This window comes from Podarcis bocagei, assembly GCF_964188305.1.
Source record: "Podarcis bocagei genome assembly, chromosome: 1".
NCBI classification, from domain to species: domain Eukaryota; kingdom Metazoa; phylum Chordata; class Lepidosauria; order Squamata; family Lacertidae; genus Podarcis; species Podarcis bocagei.
In genome coordinates this window covers 75,943,621-75,955,138 of record NC_138125.1, presented here as the reverse complement: position 1 = coordinate 75,955,138, position 11,518 = coordinate 75,943,621, and the positions used below count along the sequence as shown (strand labels likewise).

The window sequence follows — 11,518 nt, the reverse complement described above, 5'->3', positions numbered from 1 at the left end:
AATGTTCCCAGTCTAACAGGTTCATGGCAGGCTCACAGTCTTTATTTGAAAGGCAAGTCACATCTTTTTGGGATCCTGCCCACTGCAGACCTTGGAGAAGCCTCCTCTGAAGAGGCAGTGTGGGACCCTAGGGAGAACCCTAGCAGTCCTGGAAGTCTCAAGGTGGTCCTAAAGTGCCTCAAGATGGTTGTCTCACCTGGATCCTTTCATATGCCATCTGACCACACCCAAATACTCCACCTTTGCTTCCTGAGCCTCAGGGCGGAGAGAGGCAGTAAACCCAGGGGGAATCCCTGAGTTAGCAAGACCAACCTGTTTGATTGGCCAGAATGTTTAATCCTTAGCAGCTTTCTTGAAAGGAAGATGATGCAACCGTAAGTGACCAAGAACAGGAGTAAAGAGAGACTGGCAGTGAGGACATTATTTTCTCAGTCTTCTCTGCAGCCTTGTTGAGTCGACAGCTCTCTAACTCAGCTCCAGATCCCACACTTTGTGCTGCTTATGAACACCTATGTTCTCTTTGCAGCCACCACCTAAGGCAGGAAACTGCAGAATTTCAAAAGGGCAAAACAAGCTTCATAGGACAATTTCTTAGTATAAGAAGGTTTTATTACTTGAAAGCAATGTAACTGAAAAACTTAACTGGCTATTAAGTAATAAAGTAAAGTTCTGTACAGTTATAGAAGCCTGCAGACGGAGGTTTAATGGGCTATTTCAAGCAACATTAGCTATTCCACACTTTGCAATTCCTGTCCCTGAGCTGGTGTCCTATCTAGTGTTGACATAGGTACCTCTTTACAAAGGAAATGCTTCAATTGGAAGGAGTTCTCTATTTTGAATGGCCGTCTGATCGAAGTCCAGTTTATAAAGATATATAACACAGAAAAGGAAGAATAGGGGCCTTGAAGTTGCCCATCTATAGTTTACATCTAGAAAACAGACTGAACAAATGCACAGGTCAATGTTCCTTGCTATTGTGGGACAGATCCTTTTTTTCTATTGAAATGGTGGCAACTGTTTCTGAATCTATACATGTAAATTAGCTTATGCAAATCTGTGTCTTCTTCTGTGGTGATAAACATTGCCAAAAATGAGGAAATGTAAGTGGCCACTCTACCTACCTGTCTATTCTCACCATTTTACTTCTTTGCCTCCCCCACGAAGAAATTCCTCTGGACCACTTTCTCTTAAAAGTCCCACCCTCTTCTCCTAAGCCTTCCTTAGCCTCCTGCCTTCTCAGTCATCAGGTTCTTGCTTCCTATGTCCTTGCATCTTATTAGACTATTTTGCCTGCCTTGCCTATCTCTAGTACCTAAGCACTTCGACTAACAGCATCCACAGGCTTTGCTGCCTGCCCTGCATCTGTGGTAGGAGGCCAACTCAGTCAATTACAGACAGAGGCTTTGCCACATCCACTACAATTATTTTGCTGCATTAAAATATAGATTTGATTACTGGTGGAAGAATGTAAGGAGTTGCCTTTGCTCATGGCAAAAATAAAAAGTGGCTTGAGTTTGTGAAAAATAAAAACGTCACCTTTAAATTCATTTCAGCTGGTAACACCCCACAACAGTCAGCATATGGTACAAAAGATAACACATTCCACTTATAAAGGAACAACTACAATTCCCAAATGCTTCCAGGCAAAGTAGCTGCAGTTGACAAAATACTGGAGTTTGAAAGTATCCAAGATAATTCTCCATTTTAAGTGTAGATGTTATCAATTTCATTTGTTGTCACCACTTTTCTCAATATTTCTGTGCTTCTTGAAATGTCCTAGGTAAAAGAAAATAGAAAAAAAAATCCAGTGAAGGTAAGAATGCATTAATAACTGCCTATCGTATTTCCTTATTCTTGGCCACTCAACTTTTCAAAACGAACACACACGACCCTCTATATATTACATATGAAATGTAGCATCCATATTCTGTTCCAGGACAACCATATCCGGTTCTTGCTATGGAATGCAACTTGCGAACCAGCTGGTTCCGCTTCACACTTTTGTAACTAATTAATTGATCATAGGCAGGTAAAAATATTCAACTGAGCACACAGTGGATCATTAAAGAATGTCAGAAAAAGTTCTGTAGGATTAGACCAAAGACCTACCTAATCCAGTATTCTGTGCTCACAGTGGCCAAGCACGACATAAGCTCAATAGCACTCTCCCTTCTTATATCTCCTGTAACCAGCAGGAATTTAAGTGTGCTTAATTGTGCACTGGATTGCAGCAATATTCCTCCAGTTAATTTTCCTTCCACTTTAGCGTTGTGGGAGGAACCCTTGTTCTGCTGTGTGTTCATCAGCACAAGCTCAGGGTGTGGACTGCAGAGGTACCATATAGACGTCTTTCATTTCAGATTGACGGTTGCTAGCCTAATCCACTTACTGAGCCTAGTTTGAGGAACCAATAACTCAATATCATAGTGGAAATATACTCAGATACTTTGGCAGTCATTTACATTAAACCTAAGCAAAGGAAGCACAGGACAGAAACCATTAACTTTTTGTGTTGTTGTTTTTTAAAAGCTGCAGTTTCTGCAAGAGCTTCAGGGTTAAAAAAAACCCAGCAATGTTTTGAGTTAAAGTTTACATTTAAGACTGGATTATCACAGATTTTCTCTACAGCTTGAGGACAACTCTAGCAGTCATCCCGTGGCTAGAAAGGATGAGAAAAAGCAACACATAACAGCACAGCCTACCTGTGACCTGAATTTCATTTCTTGCTCGCACTGAAGGGTGATTGTACTGATTGTTTTATGTTACAAGACATTTTGTGCAAGCCAAGCTGAGTGCCACTCATTTTGAAATAGTTGTTAGATCTTTGTTCCAAGGGCATTTCTACACCAGAGACACTAACTGGTTAACATTCATTCCCTCTGTCCTGGGGAAACCAGGAAACCGTAGTTCTGCAAGTGGGATAGAAAACTCAAACAGAGAATTTGTAGTCTGCGTACCAAACTACAGTTCCCAGGATTCTTCAGAAGCAACAGCAGTTAAAACTGGTGTAAAAATAGACATTTGTTGGCAGGTGTGGTTAACTCTAAATTATTCTGTTATGTGGCCTATGGAAGAAAGTCCAGTGACAAGCTTTTATCCTTTGAATTATGAAGTGCATGGATGTAGGTAGTTTTCGAACATGACCTAAATATGGATTTTGATCATAAACCCTTTGTTGTTGCCTAGGTTCAAACATGAGAGGAAAACCCCAATTAAAGTAAAAAAAATAAATCTCAATGTAAACCAATTTATATCCCAACCAGGTGTAAATCAAAGCCAAAGACAGCATCTCACAAAGTCAAACAAGCAGCTAAGCAAATGTTTTAAGCACTCAACAAGGGAAACCCCTGACACACAGTAATCCCTAATCTGCATTCACAGCTCCTTTCCTAACGCCCAGAGGCAGAAAATTTCAGTACCATGGAAGTGACTCAAAAGCAATACAATGTTGCTGGGATGCTTCAGGGCTCGTACCCACAAATACAACAAAGTGGCCCTTCTGGGAATTGAATTCCAAGTGTCCTTATGCCTCTGAATACTAGTTTCTGGAGAGTGCTGATGAAGTTTGGTCCTGCTTATTGGCTTCCTGTAGGCACCTGATTGGCTACTGTGAGAACAGCTGGATTAGATGGGCTTTTGGTCTGATCCAGCTGGCCTCCTCTTAGGTCCCTTCACAGCAGCTGTAATGGTGACAAGTCTGCAGACAGGCAAGCTGAAATAAGGCCACATACAGGCTTAATAATTGAACCTTACCTTCACCAAACCCTTCAGGATTCTGGAAGATAGCAAGGGCTCGAAAGCTTCAATTGTTACCAAATCCAGTTTGATGATATCAGTGTAACACTGATAAAGCACTGCAGGGATCTGCCACACCTGACAGTAACTGAGAACTAGGCACAATTCAGGAGGCAAGAGGGGAGAGAGAGGGAGAGAGAGAGACACTAGTAACCTGCTTTTCCAGTGGTAATAAATCAGCAACATGCTCAGTTGATCAAAATGAATCATACATTAAAAAACAACAACACCTTATTTTTTTCTGCAAGCATATTGTAAGAAATTCACAACAAATCACACATGTTAACAACTATTTTTTTCTGGAAGCATGCCATGAGAAAAAAAAAGGCCGACCAACACTCTAGGTCAGAGTTCCATAGCCTTAACGCAATGTTCAAGGCACTGTCACAGAACCAGTGTTGTAAGGGACCACAGAGGTCATCAAGCCCAACTTTCTGCTCCATGCAGGATTTGCAATGCACAATGCGATTGCAGCATTCCTGTAGTCTATTAAGCAAATCATTTGTTCCTGCCTGGGTAGATGGTGTAAAGCTGTTGCTTTGCCAATAAAACACATTTTATAAAGCCAGGCTGGTGCCATTACTGCCACTTGCTGTAGCAGCAGAATATCTTACGGTATTGAGGAGGATAATTCTATTGGTGCCCATCAGTCTGAATGGAATTCCAGCCAACTTTTTGTTACATGCTCCGCACTCCCCCCAACAGCGAAAAATTACAAGGGCAACACTAGCTGCAGTAAGCTCCCTTTGAAGGAGAAAATTCTGAATATTTCTGGCATTTTTGTAATATTTGTTCATTTTCTTTTAAAAAAACACCATAAAAAAGTGGAGGCAAACAGCACACATTCCTGCCAGGCAGCAGATTAATTGCTCCACATTAGTGCCTTCAACCTTCCAGCAAAAGTGCAATTCACTCTGACCTGTTGCTCTCCCCCACCCCAAATAAATTGCTTTTGTTGATTCACAGCACACCCATCTCCTCTGCTAGGGCTTGTGCTTGCACATGCATGGGTCACCTTCCAGTTCTGGCTTTCCCATGCAAAACACTGAAGGAAAATTCTTCAGCTCTTTCCTAACAATTAGCTCCCACTGAGAGAACATCCACCAGTCATTCAAGACCAGATAAAAAGCAGCCACAACATTATACTTATTTATTCCAGGACTATATACAAACCACCTTTAATCAATGGTTTGATATGAAAATGGTAAAAATGTTTTTTAAATGCCTGGAAGCATCAAAAGGGGTTTTTTCTTGGTGCCTAAAAGACAGCAAAGTTGGTGCCAGGTGAATTCCTCCTTGAGCAGGACACTTCATAGCTGAGGTACCACTATAGACATTTATTCAGCTTAAGGTTTTGCACTGTTAAATACCTGCAGCAGGGAGGTCCCGTGCAATATTTGGCTGTTCTAGTAGTGAACAACAGACTTTATCTTTGAACGTGCTTGTCTTTAATGCTTTCAGAAAAGGAGAAGGAAGCGTTAGAGTTGATTCTGTTGTTTTATATTCCGTAACAGAGCAGGTTGAAAGAACAAGCACTTGCAAATCCGTCTTCTGCATGCATCCAAAAACCTAGGATGAAAGTGTAAATCCCAATTTAAGTGCGAGGTGCTGGAGCCAATTCACACATACCAGCAGTGTTACAGGAGCCTCCAGCACTATTGTGGTTCTTCCCCATGATATCAACCCTTAAGGGCAAATGTGGGAAGCCGCAATGGCAACATGGCACTCATACCACTGCTGGTCAATCAACCTTTGGGCCACAGTCTTACACTCCCTCCTCCCGAGTAAGCCCCACTGAAATCAAGGGGGCTTATTTCTGAGTAGATTTGTAAAGGGTTGTTCTACTAGTGTCTGTAGAAGCATGAGTCCTGTGGCACCTGAGAGACTCAATGAATCTGCAGAAGCTTTCTCTGCAATTTAATTGACTTCGTCGGTAACATTCAGTCCCTGTAATACACACATTCATATTCCTTCAGCCCATAACTGAATCCCAGATTGGAGAAATGTCACAGCACCATGATCTACACTATCTTGTACAGGAGCAATGCCAGTTTGAAGATGTCCTATGCAACATCATATATTCTTTTTCGAGGAACAGAGGCCAATGCACCAAAGTCAAAGTGCCAAAAGGCCTCTGAGCAAGTGTGCTGAAAAGGAGCTTATCAGCTTTTGTAGGCAATATCCTCCTCCGTTCGGAAGAGGACACAGAGGATTTCTGTTTGCAACAGGCTGGATTCAACACAGTTACAGGTAACAAATCAAGCCAGTGTGGTGTAGTGGTAAGTGTCAGACTAGGACTTGGGAGACCAGGATTCAAATTCCCACTCAGCCACAAAGTTCACTGGGTGGCCTTGGGCCTGTCACGATCTCTTAGCCCAACCCCTCTCAAAAGGTTGTTGAGGGGTTAAAATGAGGAAGGACAACAACAATGATTGGCAAAGCTGAATAACAATTCCAACCAATTTTCCTTTTAGGATGCTGACTGGTAAACAATTATTCTTACTGTTTGGCCCTTGATACATTATGTCAATGTTTTACCCAGTAAAACAGACATACAATGACCAGTGAACAAATCAGCAATACATTTATTTACAGTGCAATCTTATATAAGTTTACTCTGAAGTACGTCCTATGGAATTGAGTGAGACTTATTCCAAGATAAGTATGTATAAGACTGCAGCCCAGAATCTTAGACCCATTACTTCTCGTATCCACAGTATGGACTCACAAAACAAGGGGACTCTTTCACCCTTGCACTTTGTATCAGGGCTTGAAACTCCTATTGTTCTAGGTGCATTTTGCGACAGGGAATTTCATTAGCGCACGTGGTTTCTGAGCTCTGGGCGCAGTACTGCGCCTAAGATTTCAGATTAAAACTGCAGAGTGGAAGGAAAGGAGGACATTTTTCTGCCTCCCCACTTCCAGTTACTCTCTGAAGACTGGATAAGAGACCCTCTTAAGAATATTAAGACCATGTGAAAAATAAACATAATATTTTAGCTGCAGTTCATTCATTTTCACTTTGTATTCTTGTTATAAAAAAGTGTGCCTAGACAGTCTGTTGTTGTGCCCATAACCTAGGATTATGGTGCCACTTAGCTCCTAGCTTTCATATTTCAGTTTCTAACACTGCTTTGTATCCCCATTTCTTCCACTTCTTACCTTTTCAAGCCACTGAAACTGCTGGTCCTCTGCCACGTAACAACTGCACTGGCACAATAAAACCTGAAATGACAGAACAGTCATAAATGCTTCATGAATTTTAAACAGAACTATGTTAATATATATATAGCATGAAAAGTAATTATGATAACCGAAAGCTGTAATCTCACAGGCACTTTCCAGGGGGCTCCACTAAAGACAGTGGAACTTGGGGAATAAATGTGCATAGGATTGTGCTGCACATCACACTTGATCTTGGCTAATCCTACAATGGACACACCCACAGACAACAATTGTTACTGTAAGGCTCTTTCTTCACTGACCAATAAGACAAAAGGAAGAGGCTGTAACTGAATGGTGGTGGAGCACATGGTTTGCATGCAAGTCTAGGCTAAGTCAGTTTAAAGGGGCTGCATGTGTTTGTAAGAAGGAATACCATATTACAACCTCTCATTCCTTACAAAGCACTAAAGGCCACATCTAAAGTTATGTATACTATGTAGCTAATATGAAAGCACGTGACTATCCAAAAGCACTTGAATGAGCGCAGACTGCTGGTGTTCTAATTCTTAAACACAAGGATAGGCAAGAAGAGTCAATGCAAACACAAGTGCAGGGCTGAACAGTCTAACTTTGCTGTCTGGCACCAAACCACATCAGTTAAATACAAAGATATCATCAAGTAACAAACTCAAGTCTGATTCCATAAGCTCTGGGAGGTATCCAATGAATGCATTATGTCAGTGCAAGGATTTCCACTTATGCAACGGGACTCCCTAAATCTGCTCTGGAGGGTTGGGAGAATCCCTGAAACAGATTTAGAGGGCATGTGGGAGCAGAGAAGGTGGAAAGTACAGCTGCCTAAGACAAAATCCTCATAGTGACAGGGTGCTTAATGCTATGTTGGGGACAACTCTCTATCTTACTTACTGTGGGATCTGAAATCAACCGATAGAACAAACAGAAGGAATCTGTTGGAAGGACTTTGGTCGTATTTGATGTTCTGCACCACTCATTCCACAATTTGACAGATCCTATGACTTCCCAGCCTCCAGAATTCAAAACAAAGGAAGACAAGAATGCTGCAAGCAGAAATGAGATTTATTTCCTATAGCACTGTTATGTTCTGCACATTGTTCGTAACCACCATTGCTATATAGAAGTGGAGTGATGCTACTCAGTTTATGTAGGCAGCTTCCCTGTAGATTATTTAGTGCATATACACAGAAATATAAAGAAAGTAAGATAAACAACAATTTTTGGTTTCCGTAGAATTCAACTGGAGGGGAGGGGGTTAAGGTAAACATGCCTACTAAACTCAGTTACAAAATACCTAACAAATTATAAGGTTCAGGTAGGTAACCGTGTTGGTCTGATGCAGTTGAAATAAAAACAAAAAAACAAAATACGAAATTGACTAGTAGCACCTTATAGGCCAACTAAGTTTGTTCTGGTATAAGCTTTCATGTGCATGCATACTTCTTCAGATACACAGTGTATCTGAAGTGTACATGCACACAAAAAATTATAAGGTTGCACACTATTTTGTACACATCAAAAAGTAATAATTTATCTAATCCCCCTTTAAACCCATCCAAGCTAGTGATCATCACTACATCCTGTGGGAGCAAATTCAATAGTGAAAGTATGTGCTGAGGGAAGTACTTAATTTTGTCTATCCTGAATCTTCCTACATTCAACTACATGGAAGTTCTACTATTACAAATGATAACAGCAGATGCATAATCTTCAACATCTCTATCATGCCCTGCTTACGGGTAGTTAAACACTGAAATGAAGAACACATACAGATTGCCTACCTACTGCATTATTCCCTACAGCCAATACGAACTTTGAGCAAGGAAACTGCTCGTTATTAGATGCAGTAGATGTTGAATTCCAGAGGATGTGAACTTCCCTGAGTACAGAAACAAAATGAAAACAGAACAAGGTTAAACATAGCCTGAGCGATAAGATGTATAAGAAACGGCACCATTCCAGTGAAGTGTTACTTGTACAATCGAGACAGGTTAAATATAGATGTATCCGCTGGGTGTTCACAGTACTATCACTGATCAAGGGGCATAGGCTGCCATCCTAACCATGTCTATTCAGAAGTCCCACAGAATTCAGTGGGTTTCAAGTCTCAGGTAACGGGGGTTAGGATTACAAGCTTAGATCTCCACTCACCCCTAGAGAGCAATTAGTAGGCCAATAGCCTATAAAAGGATTCCCAACCCATTTGTGCAAGGAAATCAGAAGGAGAGAAGATTAAAAACATTACAGGAACCTACGTGGGTTTGTGGGGGTTGCTACACAATGCAGCCAAAAAGGATAGAGAGGAAGAAGGGCCTCTATAAAACTTTTTCCACATACTGTCCTATTCTACTGAAACTAACCCGTTCCCCAGACTCTTTACTCCTGCCGGGTGAAAAGTAAAATGAAGGAGCATCTGTATGGGAGCCTCTTTGTAAGGTGTAACCAAGCACAGATCTCCCCCCAAAACCCAAGCCAGGAACTGTCATTTCTCTCACACTTCTGCTGGGTATCACTGTCTTCAGAGTAAGGTTACCAGACGTCCCCATTTCCCGGGGACAGTCCCCAGATTTACAAATCAGTCCCCTTGAAAAGTGTCCCTGGATTCATTAAAAAAAATCTGGTAACCTTACTTCAGAGGGCAGGTGTGGGGGAACCTTTTTGTCAAGCCAGATGTTGCTCAACTACAACTCCCTGGCTGTGTCTGATGAGAGCTACAGTTCAGGCACATCTGGAGGGCCAAAGGTTACTCACATCTGTCACAGAGCAACAGCCCCCAAAACTACAGGTTGGCGCAAGTAGATTCGCGTTACTCCCCCGAAAGGGGAAGGGCGATGGCAGCAGATGCTCACACCTATTGCACTGGGAACCACACAACACATTCTGAAGATACATGGCATAGTCCCCCCCCCCCATTGTAGAAACTACACACATCTGGGCCTGGCCAGTGCCTAGATGGCAGTGCATCCCCGGTATGCCATTAGACTAGAAAGAAAGAAGGGATATAAACAAATGTACATATCAAGTTCAATTAACTCTAACGTCACTGACAACCATTCTAGGCTAGGTTACCACACGACCCCTTCAGCTGAGGTTTGGTTCCCGCCTCCGGCTGAAGGGTCGCGCCCACCTGCCTAAGGGAAAGCTGCAATGATATCGCTGCGGCGGGAAGGCACTCTTCACATGCCCAGAAGTGCCCCCGTTGTTACGTCACGGGTTGCAAGGGACCAGAATGTTTTTGGGGTTTTGTTTTTGTTTTTCCCCCAGGCAGGGGCTGAGAGCCTCGACTCTGGCGTTTCCTCCTTTCCCATCCCTCCTCGTGCCTGGTTTCCAAGCGCCTCCTCTGCCTCCCGCCCGCCCCGGACGCCACCTTTTCTTCTCCAGCTGCTGGCGAATCTCGCGATCTTCCGGCGTCTCCTCGCGCTCCAGGGCCGCCGCCTCCTCGTCGTCGTCGTCGTCGTCGCCAGCGCGGGACGGAGGCGCCACCACCTCGCCGAAGAACGTGGCCATCATCTCCCCCCGGGCAGCCCAAGTAAGAGCGGCCGCCTCGCTTAGCCCGCTTGCCTGCCGAGACACGCGCCGGGAGCCCTTCCGGGTCACAGCGACCGGCAAGGAAGGAAGGGCGGGCGGCCCGGGCCGTGTGCTCGCTCAGGTCGCCTCCGTGGAGGAGCGCGCTTCTTTGGGGCGGAGGCCCGTCGGGTTCGGCAGGGAGGGCCCTGCCCCTCTCCCGCGAAGCCTGCGAGCGAAGCCCCGCCTTACCCGGCAGCAGCGGCAGCAGCAGTGTAGGGTTTTTTTAAAAATTAGGTTTTACAGTTTTATATTCAACGTAAACATCATAAACAATAAAGAAAAAAATTAATGATTCCAAATCTCCACACCCCCCCATTCCGTGACTTCCCTTAACCTTCCCTTCTGGTTCTTTAAATATTTGCTGCTTCTGCTTACTTTGTTTTAAGGTAAAGGTAAAGGGACCCCTGACCATTAGGTCCAGTGTGACCGACTCTGGGGTTGCGGTGCTCATCTTGCTTTATTGGCCGAGGGAGCTTCCGGGTCATTTGGCCAGCATGACTAAGCCGCTTCTGACGAACCAGATCTGGCAGCACACAGAAACACCGCTTACCTTCCCGCCAGAGCGGTACCTATTTGTCTACTTGCACTTTGACGTGCTTTCAAGCTGCTAGGTTGGTAGGAGCAGAGACCGAGCAACAGAGCTCACCCCGTTGTGGGGATTCGAACCACCGACCTTCTGATCGGCAAGTCCTAGGCTCTGTGGTTTAACCTGCAGCGCCACCCGTGTCCCTTTTAAAATCTTTTAACTAAATGCTCTTATATTCTTATCATCTTTATACCATATTTTTTCAAATTACATCCTACGCTTGGTTATTTTCCGAATTATTGCTCCTTAACCTTTACACTTGTTTTTTTAGTTGTGTTTACTCAAACCCTGCCAGTGAGTCCATTTCTTTACAACATTTCTGTAGATACAACATAAACGCTTCCCAATCTTTTTTGAAGTCTCTATTGT

General features: G+C 43.4%; 1 protein-coding gene across 1 annotated transcript; it reads right to left on the bottom strand.

Annotated features, from left to right (window-relative positions):
• Nucleotides 1–587: 587 nt before the first annotated feature.
• On the bottom strand, nucleotides 588–10,664 carry PSMG1 (proteasome assembly chaperone 1). Its single transcript, XM_081205682.1, has 7 exons — nucleotides 10,364–10,664; nucleotides 8,778–8,875; nucleotides 7,888–8,039; nucleotides 6,958–7,020; nucleotides 5,166–5,364; nucleotides 3,754–3,890; nucleotides 588–1,776 (listed from the first exon to the last, which is right to left on the bottom strand). The coding sequence occupies exons 1-7, from the start codon at nucleotides 10,504–10,506 to the stop codon at nucleotides 1,705–1,707; spliced, it is 864 nt and encodes a 287-aa protein (XP_081061808.1). The 5' UTR covers nucleotides 10,507–10,664; the 3' UTR covers nucleotides 588–1,704.
• Nucleotides 10,665–11,518: the final 854 nt, after the last annotated feature.

Coding starts and splice junctions, on each gene's coding strand:
- PSMG1 (XM_081205682.1), bottom strand. CDS start 10,506: ATGATGGCCACGTTCTTCGGCGAGGTGGTGGCGCCTCCGTCCCGCGCT. Junction 8,876..10,363: donor CAGCAGCTGGAGAAGAAAAG/GTGGCGTCCGGG, acceptor TTCTGTACTCAG/GGAAGTTCACATCCTCTGGA. Junction 5,365..6,957: donor AGTTTCAGTGGCTTGAAAAG/GTAAGAAGTGGA, acceptor CTTTCATCCTAG/GTTTTTGGATGCATGCAGAA.